This window comes from Platalea leucorodia (genome assembly GCF_965183815.1).
Source record: "Platalea leucorodia genome assembly, chromosome: Z".
Classification (NCBI taxonomy): Eukaryota; Metazoa; Chordata; class Aves; order Pelecaniformes; family Threskiornithidae; genus Platalea; species Platalea leucorodia.
Window position 1 is genome coordinate 56,331,579 of NC_138858.1, and position 21,744 is coordinate 56,353,322.

General features: G+C 40.5%; 1 protein-coding gene across 1 annotated transcript; it reads left to right on the top strand.

The window, feature by feature from the left end:
• Nucleotides 1-5,116: 5,116 nt before the first annotated feature.
• On the top strand, nucleotides 5,117-21,183 carry LOC309602552 (S-adenosylmethionine synthase-like; the record flags this gene model as incomplete). Its single annotated transcript, XM_082336214.1, has 9 exons — nucleotides 5,117-5,189; nucleotides 8,438-8,515; nucleotides 12,776-12,898; nucleotides 13,799-13,911; nucleotides 14,581-14,724; nucleotides 15,988-16,206; nucleotides 17,653-17,835; nucleotides 20,478-20,611; nucleotides 21,108-21,183. The coding sequence occupies 9 exons, from the start codon at nucleotides 5,117-5,119 to the stop codon at nucleotides 21,181-21,183; spliced, it is 1,143 nt and encodes a 380-aa protein (XP_082192340.1).
• Nucleotides 21,184-21,744: the final 561 nt, after the last annotated feature.

A 21,744-nucleotide genomic window follows, 5' to 3' on the forward strand; every position in this document is an offset into this window, starting at 1 on the left:
CGCGGAGCCGACATGGCCCCGCTGCGCTCCGCCCGCGGCGCCAGCGGCGGCGGCCGTTGGGCGGGGCGGGAGCGGTGCTCCCCCTCCCGCCGCCCTCTGCGAGGCGGGAGCCGCCGGCCTCCTGACGAGGGGCGTCCTCGTGGGTCTGCCGGGCGGGAAGAGGGAGGAGCGCTTCCAGGGGTAACCCGCGGAGGTTGGAAATAACTAAATACATGTGAATTAAGGGTGGTTTTCCTCACCTCTGGGAATGTCTGTGTTGGTGTCTTGAAATCTTAAAGCTGGTGGCTGATACGGGCGACGTGAGTTGGTGGCCTCTGCAAGAAGAAACAGTGTTATAAACGATGTATTCATGGGTTACGCGCCACCAAAGCTCTTTACAGCTAATGTATATACACCAAAGATTACACGTACCAGAGTCTGTAGTGTCTGGAGATTCTCGGCTTTGTTTACAAATCATATTTTAAAATCCATATCTGAAATCCAAAGTAACCTCCCCACCCCCCCCACCCCATCCCACCCCCCCGCCCCGGGTTTAGTTTTGTTTTTTACCAGCCTAACCAACCTTGTCCCATCACTTCAAACCATTTGACGTTGTTTTATGTGCTGCCTTCTGTCCTTTGGAGCTGTGAACTGGAGGCTTTTGGTTTATGTTTAGGTTTTATTCTGTTGGCATGTTTAGTTCATACCATAATGATAGTCTATTTGGAATAAATAGGGCTTATAGTTTCCAGTCAAGTTGTGCTCTAACTGAAGTGATTCAAACACTGTTGCAACGTGGTTTTATTGCAAAGAAATATTTGCATTTTTGAAGTCTTTCGCTGTAAGTGGAAGAGAATCAGGGTCTTCAAAGGAAACATACCTGAATTTGTGATAGATTTTTGTCTGGCAGTGTCTTTGTCATCATAAGCTTTGTATTTTCAATTTCTAAAAAGGCTATTCACTAAATAATAGGTTTCATAAGAGAAATCCAAAGAAGCCAAGAATTCAAATTTCATGTGAAGAACTCAAGTTGCAGATACCAAAAACATACTCTGATGGGGTGAAAATGTTCTAGGTTTGGACAAATTCCAATCTGAAAATACGTTGAGAATGCAGTTTAATTCATAAACAGTTGGCTCAGCTTACTGACAGGAATTAGATAGCCAACGTGTTCTAGACTGAAAACCACCACGATATTGCATTCTTGTAGTACAGGATGCTGCCTCCAGTAAACGGTAACTGATTTTCCTCTGTTCCTTTATCAGCTGAAGCTAAGAGTACAGAGGCCAGATCAGAAATACGCAGCTGAGTACGTACTACAAATTCGAATGAATTTGTAAGAGACCTTTGGGAAGGAAGGGTCCAGCAGATACACTAGAACTGCTGTGGAAATCTCTGAAATTCATAAATAGGAGCTGGAAATAATACAATACGATCTAGTCAATGGTTGGAAGAACCTGTGGAAATCACTCAGCTGTGCCCCAAACTCTGCTCAAGAGAGGTGTTTCTGCACCTGGTGGAAGTCAGCTCTTAAATGAGCTGGGGTCTGCAAGGAAGTGGGTGCATCCCGTAGACCTGTCTATATGCCAGAACTGATCGGCCTGAGAGTGTGATATGCCTGAAACTTCGAGTGGTCTTCCTGGAAAGAAGAATGTGAGAAAAGCCAGGAATCTTGGCTGCACTCAGAAGCAAGAAGAGGCTGGAAAAAAAAGCTGCAAAGCTGGGAGGCCTCACCTGGAAAAAAGCAACAGCCAAGTAGCTTTTTAACATGCACATGGGGAGACTTTCGTCAGGCACTAGCAATGGGCCTTAGCAAAGAATGGGCTGGGAAATCACCTTGGGAGATCTTGGTGGAGTGCCAGAAACAGTCCAGGGAGAAGGGCCTGAACACGTTTGCCCATAAGAACAGCATTTGTTCTGCAGACGTTTCATGAGGCAGGTATGTGAATGAACGGCATTTTCATTTGGGACTGACGTGAGTGGTCTGAGCTGGAGCACACATTGTCGAACTGATTACAGAAGAAGTGACTGAGACACGAGCCACTTCAACTGTGAGATCTCAGAACTCAATCTCTTTTCATAAGCAAGTTGAACTGAAGTATTGTCTAGATGATGAGAGAAAATAGCAGAACTGTGGCAAAAATAAATTTGTAAAACAAAAAGGGGCAAGCCTTTGGCTGAAATAGTGAATTGGTGTGCCAAATATAAGCAGAGTATGCGTGGACTTCAGCTGGGACAGATACAGTTCTGTGGCTCCAACAGTAATTTTTTCGTGAGGTCTTGGAATGCAGGGCGATATTGAAAATTCAGCTGCTGAAGTCATCCTGTTTTTGAAAGGTCTTCCAGTTCATCTCTCCATTTTCCATAGCAGCTTTCTGAATCTGGTGACACTGATGTTTGTTTTTTTTTACACTTGCTCAAGAAACAGCAGCAAAAGAGGCAAAGGAAAACATGATTCTTACCAAAGCAATTGATACTCCTTGAACAAATTCATCAGTGACAGATTAACCTTGGCTGGGACAGCTGCCTTGTGAAACACAACCCCACTGTCACAGGCAATGGAACAGGGAATTTGACTTAATTTATTGCCAACGAACAAACTTTTAATTACTGATTCTAGTATTAAAAAATAAAGAAGACAAAAGATCACGTAGGGAAAACACCCCAGACTCCCTCTGGACACCCCTCCTCCGCACTTCCTGGCCTCAGTCCCTTGGGTGAGGCAATGGGGAGTATGAGATTGGGCTCAGTGTGTTGTGGTTGCTTTTCTTTCGCTCCTCCATATTTCTGTCTCCATGCTTCTGGCATGGGCTCCTCCACTGTCCACAGACCGCTTGGAGGCGTACCTGCCCTGTGTCTTCTTTTGTGTGTTAGCCCCTGCGTGGGTGTCTATCTATCTGCTCTAATCCTGCTCAGGCAACTTCGCCTGTGTCTCCTCCTTCTCTAGTGTCCTCCTGCCTTCATGCCTCTCCTGCCCTGGCACCTCTCCCCTCTGCTCTGCTGTCTATTGCCCCCTTTTTTTGGTTTCTCACTTACAAAGGTTGACCGTTCTTTGTATTTTCTTTTTTTTTTTCTCCTTTTACATTCAAGGCTGGGCTTGGAGTATATGTATACCCTACATTATAAAACATGCTGAGGAGCATATGTTGAATGAGAATTGTCTATAAGACACAATGTAAAGCACAAGTATTTTAGAATGCAGAGTAATATGAATTCATGATGGAGGAGACTAAAATTCTTCATATGAATGTTTTTCTGTGCTTTGTATGAAGTGTTTTATGGAACATGTAACTTGAGCTCGAAGAGTATTTATTACACAGAATTGAAATGCCTCCAGGCATTTGAAATGCCTCCAGGCATACAAATCTCTGTATGACTAGTTTAATTTTGTATTTTATCATAATAAATTCTGAAGCTAAAGAAACGCAATGAAATAGATGAGGATTTCATAGGGCACTTCTGATAATCATTAACTGTGGTTTAAAGTCTTCCTCTTTATTGCTCTCCTTCCCACACACCTAAGCAATCATTGTCCTCTGAGAACTGGTGGTTTTTGGTGTTATGTGCTGAAAACTTTTTTCCTAGGACAAAAAAAAAAAAAGGCAAAACCAAGAGGGGTGCAGATGGTCTCTTTCCTCTAACCAAGATGGTCTCTTTCCTCTAACCTTTTCATGGACCGCTTTGTGGAGTGGTGGTTTTCACCGAGGATGACTGGCCTGTTGCAGCACACTAGCTACCAGTTGAGTTACCACAGTTAGGCAGTGCCTTCTCCAGTCGTTCTTGCAGCTGAAATACAATTTTGCTTTATTTTTTTGAGGGCTGGCTTTGACTTATTTGTCTAAGTGCCTTGCCTTCATTACTACTGTTATTACCTCATATATCTCACTACGGGGAGGTGTCCTGAAGTGAAGGCATGCTGCTTCCTAGCAGTGCAGACTTCTTTGCAGAATGTACACACATCTCTTGTGAGATGTTTGCTGGTGGCCTGGTAGGGGATGCAGTTTCCTTGTGATGGCCCATAGTAAAGCCTTCAGTTGTAGCTGAAGTTGTACCTGCTTCTCGGTACCACTCTTGTTACTGTTTAACATGCTTAGGTTATGGAGCAACGTTTTCAGAAATGACTACTGATTTAGAGAAGCTGCGTTCAACATAATGTATTGCAGCAGTGTAGAGCTGCTCAGCAGGACAAAGGTTTTTAAGACCAGATGCACCTGTTGTCGTTCCTAGGCAGCTTTGTGACAGTGCTGTACTCAGGTGCGTCGGGGTGCTGTTGCACGGCGTTCTGAAATAAGCCAAAGGCAAACAGTGCTTCCAAAGGGGGAGTGCTTCTTCGCTCAGTTTAGATACTTGAGTCCAGCAGTGTCCTACCACTCTCTCTTCATCAAGGGAAACGGTAGGAGAAAAAGGGTCTGTAAAATGAATTGCGAGAGCCTGACCATTGACAAGTTTAAGGTTTATTGAACTAGGGCATAGCTTTTAGTCTCAGAATTCAAAGGAACTTATAATGAACCCACTGTCTTCATCGCTGTTTCTACAGAGCATGCTGTTGGTTGCTCTACAGCTCCTCATTTAGCCACTGACACAAATAGTATTCAGGAAGAGCACAGCTTACCACCTGGAGCTGTTACGAACGTCTGTTCTCACATAGAGATACATTTCTGCCCAGTTCGCTACTGCAGCTGAGTACAATGTATGGATATTACACCTAGGAGGAAGCGTCATTTGCCCTTACAAATTCAGATAAAATCTCTGTGCTGTGTTACTATCTCGAAGCACTTCTAAGTCAGCACTTAGAAGAAAGAGTAAGAATGGAGGCCTGGGGAAGTGTGCAAAAGCACTGAACTCTGGCTTAGCTGTGTTCACATTTCACATAATGATAACACTTCTGCAGAGTTTACTGGGACCAAGGTTAACCAAACACAAAAGTCTTATGAAAGGAGTTTCTGTAGCAGTGCATTGTAAAATCCACACAGATCAGTCTTAATCTGTTGAACTTCTGAGGAACAAACACGCAGAAGCAATTACACCAGCTGTTTGCATAGATACATTAACCTTTCCACTTCACCTTCTGCCTGTGCTTGTTCTGTAGTCTGGTTTGGGTCCTTCTCATTTGCAGGCTCGCTAAAGATACTGAGACATGTCAATTCATACCTCCAAAAAAGAAAAACGATTTCTTTTTACCTCAGAATCTGTTGCTGAAGGACATTCTGGTAAGTAAAAAAGCTGATTGAATCTTTGCTTTTATTAATACTTGCACTGAAGAATGCTATCTGATGGAAGATCAGTCATATCTCCCCCAATGTAGAAAAGAAAGAATCAATTAATTATTTTGAATAGACTTCAGATTAGTGTCTTTGTTTGCTTGACAAGAATTTGTCTTATTTGTTTAGTATGCAATATAGTCTGGTGTAGACAACTTTAAACTTTTACTTGAGAGAAAAAAGCATGGAGAGGTCTACAGGTAGACTTGGAGCTGCCACATACACTGGAATTACAATTTCATTTTTAGTTCTGTAACGAAAAAATATTACTTTATGCACATGTTTATTATAGATGATCATTGAACTCTGAATCTCAGAAACATTTGGAATACTAAGCACTGATTTTCATCAGAGCTGAATTCCAGATACTGCAGTAATACTACATATGCCTCTCTTGCCACGTTGCTCTCCCTAACACAAGTTTACATATGCTGTAGGCTGTACAAAGCCACTGTATTTTCCAGGTCTGGGACTGCAAGGTAATGCTTCAGCTCTAATTGCTGTTCATTAAATTGAGCTATTTTTCACACAGCTTTGTTTACACAAATATGTATCTAGAAGCTACGTTAACTGATGGACTGGAGGAAGTTTAGACCTCCAGCAGACATACTACTGATTCAAATTTACAGTAAAGCTAGCAACAGTTCCTTTTATGGAGGAACCTTCAAATGGATCATTTTAATGTTGAGACTAAAAATAACATTACCTCTTGCTTTTTCCATAGCAGAAGGAAAGACAAAAAACCTGATAGCGAGAAAATGAGAGTGACGTCAAACACTGAGGGTTTGCAGCCGAGTTTTTCTTGTATATCTGTATCCTCAGGATTCTTGCTCATTAGGTGGGAACGGCACAGTATGAGACCAGTTACATTAGTCTGTCTGTCCAGCTTGTAGTGAACAGTCCAACAGCTGCAAGACCACTGCAGCATGTAGCATTGTATCTTGAACAACCACAAACACTTGTTTGCTTTAAAACACTGCACTGTATGTTGTAATGCTGCAAATAGGTGAAGGCAATAAAACTTATCAGTTGTTCCAGGTTATGCCATTCCTGCTTGAGCATCGGACCCTCTGGTGTGAATCAGTTTCGCAATCTTCAGCACTCCGTTTGCCTCAGGGTTGTTGACAAACTAGCCAGATGACAAACTTTGGAACTTGGCATTACTGATTTTATACGTGATTGCACAAATGATTTCTGGGTCTGACATGATGACCACATGATGTTTGTGTCTTTCATCTTATGTCCTCGTATCTTCAACCTGTAGTCGATTTTTATCAGTGAAGGTGCAATGTAACTTAAGTAACTGACCAGCATTCCGATTCTCTGAGTAAATATTCTAGCAAGAAATTTCAGTAAGATAATGCTTGAGCTGGGGATCAATGTAGTACAAATAGCTGAAGAGAGGCTTTACAGCAATCAGGTTGGCTTTTTTTTGTTGTTTTGCTTTTTTTCAAGCCTCTAAATTGTTGGACTTACTTTGCTAATGCTCATGAAATGCACAGTTAAATGTTTAGCTTCAGCTTGATTGGGGAAAGCACTCAAAACAAAACATAAAGGTACTGAAACTGCTGATTCAGATTCTGAAAATTATGCCAGTGGAGAAGAGACCTGTGCACCTCCATAAGCAAATCTCATGTGACACTGAGATCACTGTAGCCTGTGTGAATAAAAGGGGCACATACATTTTTAGCACTTGTGCTTTGCTTTTAGCCTGTTTTTAGTTTGTATTTGAGTGAGTTATCATTGACGGCGCGATGGCTCATCCATTTAAAGCCACAGGCTAGCATGCTTCATTTTGCCTTGCTTTTAGGTTATACTAGAAGACATTACAGTTCTCATATTAAATTCAATTTGCACTTAAACTTTGCATTGAATTACAGATCTTCTGGAGTACAGAATAACTCTACTCTTACCTTACAGTTTCATTCTGATGCTTGTTTGCTTCCAGACCATATTATCTTTAAAAGTAAATAAGTAGTTTAACATGGACATTCAGTTATGCTTCTTTATTAATGTCCTCTTTGGGCCCTCAAGCCTGTGCCCATATGTAGTGGTACTCATTCCTGCAAGAGAAGTTATTTAGACTGGCAATTATACAGATAATTATATAGGCTGTTGCAAACAATATAGGCACCTGGCTGATTGATAGAGTGTTGTAGAGCCAGCTGTGTAGTTGTGTGGCTGAACATATTTTGGATACCTTTTTTTTGTCCTGATGGTGGGTGAAGATTAATGTGTGTTCCTCATGTTGTTTCTGCAGATATGCAACCTTTCAAAGCTGTACTTATGAAGAAATAATATGGATTGCTTTTACCTGGTTCAGTTAACCTGATGAGACAAAGGATCTCAATTTGTCCCCTAAATTGTTCATTAACTTTTAACAAACCAAATGCGTTTGGCATACTCAGGTCTTGCTTGGACAATAAGTCATAGGTGCTAAAGACCAAATAGGTAAAAAATTTTTGTCCAGTGCTTTTGTCCGTAAAAAAAAGACCCAAACTCAGAAATATAACTATGGAAACTTGTGAGTGGCCAATGCTTGCCCCTGAGAGAATACTTGCAGATGCTTTTCTAAACAAAAATGATCCAGATAGTTGTGGATAATTGCAGGAGTGGACTTCAATCTAATGTACCTTTTTGCAGGGAGAGCAATGCCTCTTGTCATCCAGAAAAGTTGACATATGAGATCTCAGAGGTCCCTGCTGGAGGTAGGGAAGGGATAAACACTGCATTAAGTGCAGACCTCTGACAGTTATAAGATGTAGATCAAAATAGGTAATTCACACAGAAAATGCAATACAAAGTTTAAAATAAAGAGAGGAAGAATGCAAAACCCCTACAGAAAGGTCTTAGTGTAAATACTTCTTCCGAAGTTAGTTCTTCTATCTTCTGGTCTCCTGAAACTAATATTTCAGGATTCCTTTGCAGGCCTGTTTCGTTGTCCCCTCACCTGGGATGCTGCTGGCCTGTGCAGATGCTAGTAAAATGTCAGTTAGGATTGACTTGAAGAGATGAGTGAAAACAGTGTAAGGCACACCTTTCAGAATTTAAGTAAGTAAGTTGCTAAAATTGCCTATCAGCAGATCCTCTATAAACAGAAGTCTCTTGCCCACTGGAAATAAAATTTTACTAAGGAATTATTTTTTTGTTTTTATCACACAAATAAATGTTATATCTGTCTTATTTTTATCTTCTAGATAAGATCTGTGATCAGATAAGTGATGCTGTTCTAGATGCTCATCTCAGTATTGATCCAGATGCCAAGGTTGCCTGTGGTAAGTGCAATACAGGTAGAAAAACAGATTAATGAAGTACAACAAGTAATCCATGTTGATATAACATCCCATGATGCAAAATTCTTGCAATAGCTGGCTGGCAGTCAACACTGCCACAGTCCGTCAAGAGGCCAACTTTGGCATACTGACTCAGAGGAGAAGGGAAGGCAGGAAAAAAGCTGCAAAAAATGAACAGAAAAAAGGAAATACCTAGTCCTCCAGTTCAAATTAAAAATTATGAAATGTAAGAAATATATCAGGAGAAGCCAGTGGTATCAGTGAAAACTATGGTTGACAGAGCTAATGATAATGAGGAATCTAAGAAAGGGAAAAAGAGAAGTGAGGAAAGATATATGTCAAGATGCATTTCTTCATAGAGTGAGTAAATGGTGTTAATAAAACTCAAAATCCTGAAGTACTAAATAGATATTTACTGTGCCTTTACAGAAGCAGGGTGATACCCTTGATTCACAGGAAGATAAGTGCACAGTTCATTTGAATGTGATTCTGATCAAAGTGGCTTGCCTTTTCCTTGGGACTTTCTGTTAGGACTACCCTGTATTCTACATGGATGTTGTAACTAGCAACATCACCTCTTCCAGAGGCTAAGAACATATCATTGAATTGGAATGAGCTGGGAGCCAATGGGGAGTGGGCACGGAAAGGAAATGCTTCTAAAGAGCTCTCCGAATGCGGTCATTTTGTTCTTAGAACAAGCCATTGAGGCCATAGTTACTGCATCCCACAAATACAGTGATCTAATATGATGCTTAATCTGAAAAATCTAATGTGATCCTTGATGCATAGATGTAAGCATTGAGGAGACATGGGTGAAAGGGTTTAGCATACATATTAGACTTGATGAAGCATGTATTTCAGTATTGCCGGCAGTTATGCTTCCAAAAATGCTGAAAAGCTGGAGATGGTAACAGAGAAATGCTGCAAAAATGACAAGGACTGAAAAATGTGTCATAAGAGATGTGAGAAACATGACCAGTTTGTCTTACCAAAAAAAAAAAAAAAAAAAGGCTGAGATGGGATATGATTACATAGACAAATCCCTGATTTCTGCAATCTATTGGGGAAAAAAAATGTATCAAAATTGCTGACTGGAGTCAGAAAACTTGAGTATAACGTTAAAGCATAAGTCTGGAAAAGATAAATTTGTTGACCAGACACAGAGTTTGCTAAAAAAGTAGTGGGCTGGAGAACAGAAAGCAGTTATGTCACTCAGTACAGGGTTAACCAGGTGAAAATTAGAATTTCTGTTTAGTTGTGCAGGCCTTGCCTCAAAGTTTCAGAGAATAATCTCAAAGTGTTAATATAAATACTACGTCACTGTAACACTGTATTTTACAAAACTATGAAATGTATTTTACAGAGACATTGAAACTAGATTCTGTCTACCAGTAGAAAAATGTATCTGTGGTTGTCTGAGTTTTATTTGCTTGGACTTTTAGGATCAGCAAGTTTTGTATACGAAGTTCTGAATTACTACACCGGCACTGCTTCATTTCAGCAGGACAGAGCTGGTCTCTCTTTGTGCTGCCAACAAACCGGGTAGCAGTAAAATCAAGCAAGAGAATACTGGCTGCAGGTAGCATAAAGCAGAAGGCAGAATAATTACTCTGCTTCCTCTCTGATTAAGTGAAGCCAAATGCTTTCTTGAAAAAAAGTCCTTCCCAGTGTAGCCAACAAATGAGAGTCAAGGGAGAAAATGAACTAAGCATAAACCAAGACAGCACAAAAGAGAAGGTGGAAGTTACTACCTACTAATGGTGTTCAAAATATTCTTTTGAGGAGGCTTAAACATGTAAGAAATCACGCCCCAGTGAAGAGCCCAAACCCTTATATGGTAACTTTCGCTTGGGTAGAGCAGATGGGGGTGTTCCTTATGCTCACTTATAAGTTGCAGCTATAGTGCAGCTCCTGAGCTGTGTTTTCTTTTGGTTGAATTAAATTTCAGTCAGGATAGAAAGCAGTCAAAGGTAGGAAGATTAATCTTTCTTATCCTGATACTAAAAAAGTATCATCATGCCATGAAGTCTTGCATCACCACCAAGCTTTGCTTGGCTGTAATGGGCCTGGGAGAGTTTTTAGGGACTGTTGGTGGTGACTGCAGCCTTATTCTTCCATCTCTCTAAGCCCCAGTTCCCCAACTTTGTGTTCTTCCAGAGAGGCTTCCCCTTTTTGTAGTGACCACACTGGAAAAGCTGAGAGCTGTTCTTCTCTGCCTTACACCTGTAATATAGGGTCTCTTCCCCTGGTACACGATTCACAGCAGCATACATAGAATCACAGAATCGTTTGAGTTTGAAGAGACCTTTAAGATCATCAAGTCCAACCATTAACCTAACACTGCCAAGTCCACCATGAAACCATGTCCCTAAGCACCATGTCTAAACATCTTTTAAATACCTCCAGGGATGGGGACTCAACCACTTCCCTGGGCAGCCTGTTCCAAAGCTTGACAACCCTTTTGGTGAAGAAATTTTTCCTAATGTCCAATCTAAATGCCCCCTAGCGCAACTTGAGGCCATTTCCTCTCATCCTATCACTTGTTACTTGGGAGAAGAGACCAACCCCCACCTTGCTACAACCTCCTACCAGGTAATTACAGAGCACGATAAGGTCTCCCCTCAGCCTCCTTCTCTCCAGGCTAAACAACCCCAGCTCCCTCAGCTGCTTGCTCCATAAGACTTGTGCTCTAGACCCTTCACCAGCTTTGTTGCCCTTCTTTGGACATGCCTTGCACATGTAGGTGGTCTGCTAGGATGTAGCTGACAGGAAGAGCACAGCTGGTCAGTAGAGCAGGGCCACAAGACTGAGTGTGAAAATAATAGTACCAGGATACCCTGCACTGTAGTGTTATCACTACCTGGGGTTGATGTGCTGTATACATTTAGGGCTACTGTATTATTATGGACTCTCACTGTGTCTGCAGTGTAATTCAGAGATACCATGCCAGTTAGGATGTAGCTTAATAGTTCAATATAGACTAATTCCTCTTGCAGATGAACAGAGAAAGCTTGCCCTGTGCTAAGTTCTCAACTGCTTGTCTGGATTATCTAAGCTAAGATGCCAATTAAAGCTAGCTCTTTATGTGATGCTGCAGTCCACAGAGTTGTGCAATTTTACAGCATATTCCTGCCTGTAATATTTAATCCTGGAATCACATACAATTATTCAAACGAGATGGTAGCTGGATCATAAAAGTGATGCATGGAATTCAGTGTAGGCTAATGCAAGGGGGAAGGGAGCAATCTTATCCCCATACATAGAAAGCAAGGTTTGCAGTTCACTGCAAGCATTCAGAAGAGAGATTTTGGGGTTGTAATAGACATACGTTTCTGTGAAAAGAGTCGGTGCTCAGTAGCAGTAAAAACTTAAGCTGACTGTTAGGGCTTGCTGGGAAAGGAATGAAGAGTGGAACTGAGAACATCATTAAGTCATATAAATCCAAGGTTGCCTGTCTTGAATGCTGCGTGCAATCTGTTTCTCTTTCCCCATCCCCAAATAGGCTGTATTAAGATTGTATGGCAAAACTAACGAATATGATCATAGCCACACATTGTCTTTCAGTGAATAGCCTGGGTCTCCTCAGTCTGGAAAAGAGAGGATTGAATTAGGTATGAAATAGAGCTATACAGTTGTAGGTTGTATTGATGTGGTGAATTTTTTGTGATTGTTTGCTATAAGTTTTAACACAAAACAAAACGGAAAAGTTTGGAGGCCAGGTGGGTGCTTGAAACAAACAATGAAATAATATATGAAATGATTCTGCACAAAATTTGTAATGAAGTTGCGTAGATTCTTGATCCAGGATCTTGTAGATGCTGAAAGTTTTCATGGTTGCCAAGGGCAACTGGGTGAATTGCTGTAACAAAAATCTGTATCAAAGACTGGTAATGCAATAAATGATGTCCCTTTAGCTTCAGGAAGACTCTGAGCTGAAATTGTTGGAGACCGGGAAAATATTTGGAGAAATAGCACTATATACTTTATCTGTTCTTATAGACATTTGTTGACGGCCACTGTGGACATAGCATAATTGCGTAAGATGAACCACCCCATGCAGTCATTTTAATGTTCCTAACAGCTGAAGAGAAGAGTGGTTGCACACAGACCTATATGTATGCTTAGGCTTTACACTGAGTTTCCCCTACAAGTAATTCTTTGTTCAAAGAACCATCTTCAGGATCCCTGTGTAACTGTAAAATAGTGGCAGTAAAATTCTGATGGTTTATCTTTTTTCTGCAGAGTGTGTAGCAAAAACTGGAATGATTTTGCTTTGTGGAGAGATCACATCCCAGGCTATAGTAGATTACCAACAAATTGTAAGAGAAACCCTTAAGAGGATAGGGTATGATGACTCTTCCAAAGGTGAGTGAAATCCTTCATGTGTTCATTCTTGGGTCTGTTCTGCATGTGGCCGAAGTCATGCTTTTATGATCTTCCAGAAAATAAAATCAAATGTGTATCCAGGCTTAGGAGAAAACTGCACAGATGTTTATATGCATTTTTCAGTGCCTGATACTGAAGGAGCTATTTTAAATTGGCATACTTGAAAAAGACTTATTCTTGAAAGTGCCAAGTACCTTTTGCTTCTCTGATGCAGAAGAACTAGTGTTTGCACAAATGTCAGAAAGTGCTTACATCTGCAGGTTTGTACAGTGAAAGCTTTTAGACTGATGTTCCTTGTCCTTGGGGTGCATACGCCTACGAAACTTGAAGTTCACACCCAAGGGAGTTCTTTATGTATTCTTAACAGATTTCCCAAAGTAGCTTCCTTTCAGCACTTGAACCCGTTACATGACTATTCCTCTTCAGTCTTCCCTTTTCATGCATGACCTATATGGCTTTTCTCTAATTCTATTGAACCCTGGAACCTACTACAAGAAAAACTGAATACCAGTTTCTGGTAACATTTTCCACTCTCCTCTCCCAGCTTTAATACCTAAATGGTTTGAACTCGAGTCATCATAAGCAATGTAACGAGCTTTGGTGGGGTAGCTTGTACGATTATACTTATCCTCTCAGTTTCAGGAGCTCAAGTTTCAACTAATACCACTAAGTTGCCCACATCCTGAGACTGTTATATAAATGTGCTAATTGTCTGCTTCTATTAGCAATACACAACCTACTATAGGAAGCTTACATGCTTAGAGTTTTAAAAGTTTTAGTCAGGATAACTAGATAATCCCTAAAAACCTAAAACCTTGTCTAACAATTGGTGAACTCTCAAGAATGTATGACCTAACTTTACAAAACTCCCTTTGCTAGGACTGGACTATAAGACTTGTACAGTTTTAGTGGCCTTAGAACAACAGTGTAAAGAAATCAAGCATGCTGTCTCCCATGGCAAGAGTGACGATGACATTGGAGCAGGGGATCAGGTAATGGGACTTAATTCCAGACACTTACTCAAATTTAGTTTATGCACAAGCAGTTAGAATTGCATTGGACCAGAGCCTTTCCTTAAAAGCTATTGTGCAAAGTGTAGGAATTAACACCTAAACACTGTACACTCTCTTAATAACCAGAAGTGCAAAAAAGTAACACAGCCTTCACTAGTTTCAGTGAAAGTGGTGTTTCCCGTATCCAGTAGCCTTACTGTATAGAGCTACACTTAAGGTATATATATTTTTTTATCAGTAGGTGTCAGTTTCTGGTCTTTCAAGTCCTTTGGGTAGCCTGGTTTTTACTTCTTAGGCATCAAATGCTCTCTTATTTTAGTTGTCCTGTGTGGGGAGAAGACTGAGTAGTCTTTATGACCTTTTTGTCTATTAAGCCTTTGCAGCGGATTCTTATGGACACTTAAGGCAGAGCCATTCTTGGGAACCAGACCCTGCTGTAGCTCTGATTCTTGTGCATGTAGATACATAAATGTTATTTCAGGCTGGTTATATGACAAAGTGTACTCACCCGACATGTTACTGCTGTCTCTTTCTTGCCATGGGTGGTTTTAAAGTACTATGTGGCAAAGACAGGTCCAGAAATGCAAACATGGAAACGAGTGGCTTATTTTCCTGTTTTTCAATTCAGTTCCCTGTTTCTCAATGCAGGGTTTGATGTTTGGCTATGCCACTGATGAAACTGAAGAATGTATGCCCTTAACAGTCCTCCTAGCACACAAACTGACTGCGAGGATAAAGGCTCTGGAACGGAATGGAACATGGCCCTGGGTTAGACCAGATGGGAAAACACAGGTTTGTAACATAGATGCATAAACTCTAAGGGTGAGAAAAAATAGAAATCATTTACCCTGTCTTCTACTAAATCAGAATTCGTGTTTGTCAAAAATTGTGCTGTCATTTTCATGTTCCAAGGTGTTGTGAGTTTCATATGGTACATTTTTAGGTAGCACACATGGTTTGTTTAAACTGTCACCATCAGTGAGTCACTATCAGTGTCTTAGCAGGTATCTTCAAAATAACACTTGTATTTTGCTTATTTTCCCCTGGAGATTAAGAACGTGAACAAATTACTGATGATGGGCTTGTTTTTTTCTAAATAAATATCAGCATTCCAGAAGCATAAACTGGAATAGTGCTATGGCTTCTCAGTTAAAACAGGGTTCTTCTTGATTCAAACCTCGTATATATACTATATTTCATCAGTGGTCAGAACTACTGACAGCTGTGTTGCAGAGCTGAGTGAATGAGTCACTGAGCCTACTGTGAGAGTGATGCACTTTGGCACTCTCAAAGGCAGTAAGTTCTCTGTCTTCCAGGCTGTGAAATCTGCAGGAGACGAAAGGAATGTGCCATTCCCAAGACAGCAAGGTGTTTTAGTCTTAATTTCTCTTGCTTAGTGGGGATGAACTGCATTGAGTTATACTGCTGCAGTTGTTGCAGTGCAACATGTCCCTACCTTTTGTCAGCAGTGCATAGAACACATGAATATACTGTTTTCTTTATGTTGTATCTATCCAAGAATTTTTGAAGGGTAGGAAAGTAGAGAGGTCTTCTTAGCCCATAAGAAAACCAATACTAAGGATGGAGCAATGCCGGTATATATTTGCATGTACATAAAAGCTGTGCAATAGGTAGCAAAGGATACAGTGCATCATATAATGATCTACAGTTGCTCATTTTAGCAGTGTCCTGCAAAAGTTATTTTGGCTTTACTTTGGTGTTTCACTATTTGAAGTTATGTTAACATGCCACACTGTGAATAATTTTAGCATCTGCCAGTAAAATCTTAGGCTTCTGTAGCTTTCTTGTTGTTATTTTGGTTCTCTGTGGTGATACATGTAATATTCTTTAATTAACTCTTTTGGTAGTGGTACTTCAGTACTTTTTGTATTTTTTTTTCCTTACAGTGATTTTAAGCATAGGCAACAATCCATCATTTGTCATCCCATTTTCCTTCATCTGTTTATTTTTTGCTGCAGAAAATAAGTGTGAGGTTCATTTCCGTTTTTCAAATTGGTGCTCTTGGCCTTGACTGTTTTGGTTCTTTCTCTCTAGGTCACAATGGAATACAAGGAGAATAATGGTGCACTTGAACCTATCCGAGTGCACACACTTGTGATTTCAGTACATCATGCCCCGGACATACCTCTACAACAAATACAGAAGGAGCTAATGGAGAAAGTTGTTAAAGAAGTCATTCCAGAGAAGTATCTTGATGAGGGCACAATTTATCATCTCCTTCCAAGTGAAAAGTTTGTAGAAGGTGGTCCTAAGGTATGGTACTTTGAAAGAGGACAGCCTATACAGACTTGGATTCTACTTTGCCACATGCTTCTAAATGTTCTCTTGAACATTTGTGCAATGAACTGGTATACCTTTAACCAAGAAAGTCTATACATTTTTAAGGAAGCTTCAATCATTTCTACTGGAGTTTTCCTACTGGGCAGCTGGCATCTAAACTGAAGCTGTACCTGCTTCAACAGCCAAATGTACAGATTCTTGGATCTTTGTCTTTCTTCCAGAAAGTATTTTAAATGACCAAAAGCCAGCCCTTAAGTTATACACTAAAATGCCTGACTGGAAGTATCTCTTCACTTTCACAGTAAAAATCAAAACCAGAAATAACAACAGATCTGATCTTCTACATTGAAATTATTCAGAAAGCTGAACAAATTTCAAGGGAGATGTTAATGTATTAAGTCTTAATACTCATTAGAATTTGACATGCATTCTGCTTCCTGGTGCTCGTACTAGGTAAGCAGGTCATTGCTGTGAAATTGTAAAAAGTTTTGTTACACAAAACTGTCTGATTTTGTCTAAACACTTCAATGAAGGATTAAAACTACAAGGTATGCTTATGATCACACGGGGGTGATGTAGGGATACCACTTTCATTGAGGAACAAATGTCAGCTTTACTCCCATATTACTTATTTGGGGATTTAAAATTAGTGGATTAATGCAGTTTATCCTCTTTCAGGATGGAGTTTATCAACACTTGAGTTCATTTATCAGCTTGCAGTCACCAGTTTTGCTAATCTGACAGAAAGGCAGTAATTCTCTGCTGGTTGAACAAGTTGGATCAGCTCATCAAGTCGTAGGAGGCAGACAAAAGTCCATGCTAGAGGGTGGGCCTCCATTATCAGGGGCACAGGCAGGCAGGAAGAAGAAAGGAGTAGTACCTAGCGGTTCTTGTGCCACTAGTGAACCATTAATGTGAACTCAGCTAGAATTTCTCAGTACTCTTCTGCTGACAGCACTGAGCTGCAGCTCTATGAAGCTCCCCACTTCCTCTTTAGTATGTGTATCTAAGTGAAGCTTGTTAACCTTTTAGGTCATATGATGTTTTTCAGGTAGGCTTTTGTCTTTCTACATTCTTGGCCTCCATCAAGTGTTACTGAATGAAGTCGTTGGCTAGTAATCCAGGGGTAGTATTTCATGATTGCTGATTTGAAGGGAGCACGCTTTTTGTTATGTTTAAAGTTGTGCCACATTCTTATCAGTCTTCAAAAGTGACTGAAGCACAGGCAGCTTAGTACATCTCTGAAAAAAATGCCAGTCATGTAGACCTCATTCATTAAAGAGTTGCATGTGAAGGTGAACACTGTGAACAATGAGTCATATCTGTGGCAAATACAAAACAAATCTGTACCCAATAACCTAGTACGGGATTGAGTAAACTGTTGTGTCTCATGAATCTATTCAATTGTTTGTCCTGCAGAGTGATGCTGGACTGACTGGCAGGAAGATCATTGTCGATACCTATGGAGGCTGGGGAGCCCATGGTGGAGGTGCGTTCTCTGGAAAAGATCCCTCCAAAGTTGATCGTTCTGCAGCATATGCAGCTCGGTGGATTGCAAAATCTCTGGTGAAAGCTGGTCTCTGTAAAAGAGTATTAATCCAGGTAAAAGCAACCATGCAAGTAATACACCATAACAGAAGTTCTGTCTCATGTGTGGTCACCCCCTCAGAATACATACTGCCATCACAGCCCCGCTCCAGTTTCGGAAAAGCATTTCTCATGCTAGAACGGGGCTCCAGGAAGTTCCTCTTGGGGGTGCATTATTAAGGACCCCCATGAGGGAAGCCAAAGACACAGGCCAGGACGGTCCTGAAACAAGAAGTGTGTTCTCAGTAGTGTTCTTTCTCCAACTCTGTTGCCATCCCTGGTCTAGGTACTTCTTTGCATCATCCTTACTTTTACTTCCAGCAACTCTGGTGATCCTCTGCACACACATGCATGCCCAGCACTCCAACCTGGGCTGCACAGCACATTACAGACAGTTACATTAGCAGTGTCTAGATGTAGTTATGCAACCTGCTGTACTATATGGTCATATTCGTTGTAACTTAAACCATTTTAAGCTGTATTTGAAATTACCTTAAAGTTACCATGAGTTCTCTACTGTGTGTTTCTAGTATACTACTACCGTGTGAAGTGTGACTAAAAGCCAAATTCAATTGTTTTTAAGAGTTTAAAACATGAACAACTTTCATAAGTCTTATATGCTCAGAAGAAATGCACTTCCTTCCTTGTGCATGAATTTTTGGGACTACTAAGTCTAAGAAGTTGAAAGAGGTATTTTATTGACCCCTAGACAGTTTCACCATTAAACATGAACCTAATGTGAATGCTAAACAATTGAGGTTTTTCTAGGCAGTTTGTAATACTTGTTTATACACATACTTATTCTGAGTAGCCACTATGTTATAACTTTAAGCCAGTACAACAAATTACTTCAGTAAAAAATAGCAGGAATGTGGCTTGATGTTTTGCTGCAGAGGTGTGTTTAAAACCTTTTACTTTCTCTGTGGACCAGAGGAGAAGCCAACTGGATGTGGTTATGATCAATGACATAGTATCCAGACATCCCAATTAGGAACAAGGCCCCTTGCTTTAGATGTTGTGCAGGTGTTTGACACCTGATTAAACTTAAAGTTTGGAGTTAGTAAAGGAAAGGGGAGACTGGGAATAAGCAAGCACAAATAGTGATGGTTAGCAAATTGTTGATTTTTTTTTTTTTTCCTGAGGGGACAGAAGAGAAACTTCTGATTTCTTAGTATGCACATTTTGACCGGCATTTTTGAACACATGCATCACTATCTTAATTCTTGAGTTAGGTGGGAATGTTGTTATTCCAGTAATTCACAGAGACCCTCCTTAAATACCTGGGCCTGACTCTAGACAAGGCAAGACTGATTTTGTTAACAGCAAACTATGGAGATGTCAGATATTAGCAATGAAGGTAAGATGGGAGGAGAGAGAAGGATGGGAAAGCAGAAAAGCAAATGTCCTGTGAAGTCACAGAAGGCTGGATTAAAGATTAATGAAAGGAAAAATGTATCAAGTGGAAATGCAAAAGTGTTTTCAGCCCGTTAGTGTCTGTGTGCTACACTAAGACCTTGCCAGCTGCCACTGAGGCTGACAATTGAGCTGAGTCGGCTATGGATATTGTTTCCATGCTAACCACTTTTTCATACTCAAAGGGCAAAATGGATAATGGAGGGAACTGCAGACTAGTTAGCTGTATATTATCACAAATACCACGTAGGCTTTATTTTGTGTGTTAATGAAAAACAGACTTAGCATGATCTCAAAATTAACTAAGGGGAAGATAGTGATGATTAGGGCAGTTTCTAACAAAAATCAGTTCTTGGTTACTAAGAAGTATATAGATAGAACTGAGCCATTGGACTATTACTTCTTGAAATCTGTAGAAAGCAGACACAATGAGGAAGACCAGTGAAAGTCACAGAACAGTTTGCGTTGCTTAGTGACATTCAAGCAAAACATGTCTTCATCCAAATACACCATGACGGAAGAAAATGAATTGTATGTTAGCCTATACTGCAGCAGGACTGTATTTTGGAAAGGGATTGAATGACAAAAGCAAACACATTTAAGGAGAACCTTCCAGTGCTGTGCTGTGCAGTGCTGTGGTGAAAAGAAGCTAATGTGATTCTTGGATGTCAGAAAGCAACTATGGAGCTCCTCTGTCCTCCTTTGAATGAAGTGAAATTACAGGGAATACTTCCTGGGTTACCTTGTCTACTTCTGATAGCTGTGTTTTAAAAAGTACACGGAAATGTTGGATGAAGTTGCAGAGAGTGCATGGAAATAACTCACTCTGGGAAAAAAAGTCTCTGAGTGCTTTAGGAACATTTTCTTATCTTGTCCTTGATAATCTTTTCTCTGCCTCAGCAAAAAAATCCACAAATATTTGTAGATGTCAGAGTCTCCAGTCTCAAAGGCATGAAATCCTTGTGTTTGGCAGTATCTGAGGAGGAGCAGAAAGTACCTCTTTTGCTTTTAATTAATGCCACTCAGGTCTGATATTTGACCAGGCTGACCATTCTCTGAGGAAAACAGATAATTTTCTAACATAAAAGACAAATAGCAAAAACATATCTCCTAGCTTTCTTTATGCAGAAAATGTGTGTGTAAAATCTTCCCCTGATACATAAGATAAGCCTTTCCTTTCTCTTAAGCAAAAAGTAGGAAGGATTATTTTAACTGTGTTTGGGTTGTATGCATGTGTTCTACAGCTATCCTATGCTATCGGTCTGAGTGATCCTCTTGCGATCTCAGTGTTTCATTACGGAACATCAGACAGATCTGAAGAAGAACTGCTTGAGATTGTGCAGAAAAACTTTGATCTACGCCTTGGAGCTATCATAAGGTTTGTGTGCTATTAGTATTTACTGAAGGGAATCATATTTTTAATGCTCTCTTTAGCAGTTTAATGTTAAAGTTTCTGGCTCCTAACCTCATGCAAGTCACCTTCATCATAAATCTGTAATTGCTGCCATTTCCGCTTGTCCCTCACCCGTGCACCCAGTACAACATACAAGGGCCAATTCATAAATATGGTCACAATATATGCTGAATAAGTAAGACTGGTCTAAATTATACCATGTTAGGTGTCCTGGTAACCCTGGTAGTGTGCTGTGTTGCAGTTCATTAGCCAGGTGGTGGAATACCACTGACTTATTACTTATTACCTTACTTGGTAAAGTAGAATTAAAATTTAACATTAGACATAGTTAGGCTTTCCAGTCTGTTTACAGGGTGTGTAAGGCTCCCAATCCCTCCCGTATTTGGAAGGCACCAGAAATACTGGCTCTTTCTGAAAGAAGTAGCAGGGTAAGTACAGTCTCCCTGCCTTTGATCTTCAGGTGGCAACAACTTGTGAGACAGCTGCCACAAGATGGAAAGGTTCTGGTGCCCTCGCTTCACAAGCAATCCCATTGAAATGAGTGGGACGTTATGTGCTGTAATTTGCCCTTGCTCATGCACAGAAGCTGAGTGTCAGCCTACCACAATAGTGGCAGTATGGTGTTCACTGTTGCTGTTCTGGGGATATTGGCCATTAGCCCAGAAGAGAAAAGAACACCCTTAAGTGACTAGCTTCTTCATGAGGTGTAAGTTTTATCTACCTTCTGCATCAGAAAAACTGAACACTGAGAGCCTGTCTGTAGTTGTCATGCAGTCTTGTGCAGCTTGTTTGAAGTCAACTAAACTTAATTAAAAAGGAATCCAGGTTTCTTAAATGCTCTCTTAAGATTTGGTAAGCCATTGAAATACTGTATGCATTTAAAAAACAGAACATGAATAAACATGAATAAAAATCCCGCCATGAGATGAGCTGTCTTGAAGTGAAAATTCAGTTGTGATCAGAAGCGTCATTGAAGCTACCGTGCAGTCAAACATTGCCTCCTGCAGCCAACCCAGCTGTATTCCTTTCTGGAATATTTCTGGACCTGAAAAAGCAGGTCTTTTAGACAAATATAATCCTTACACTTAAAGGAGCAT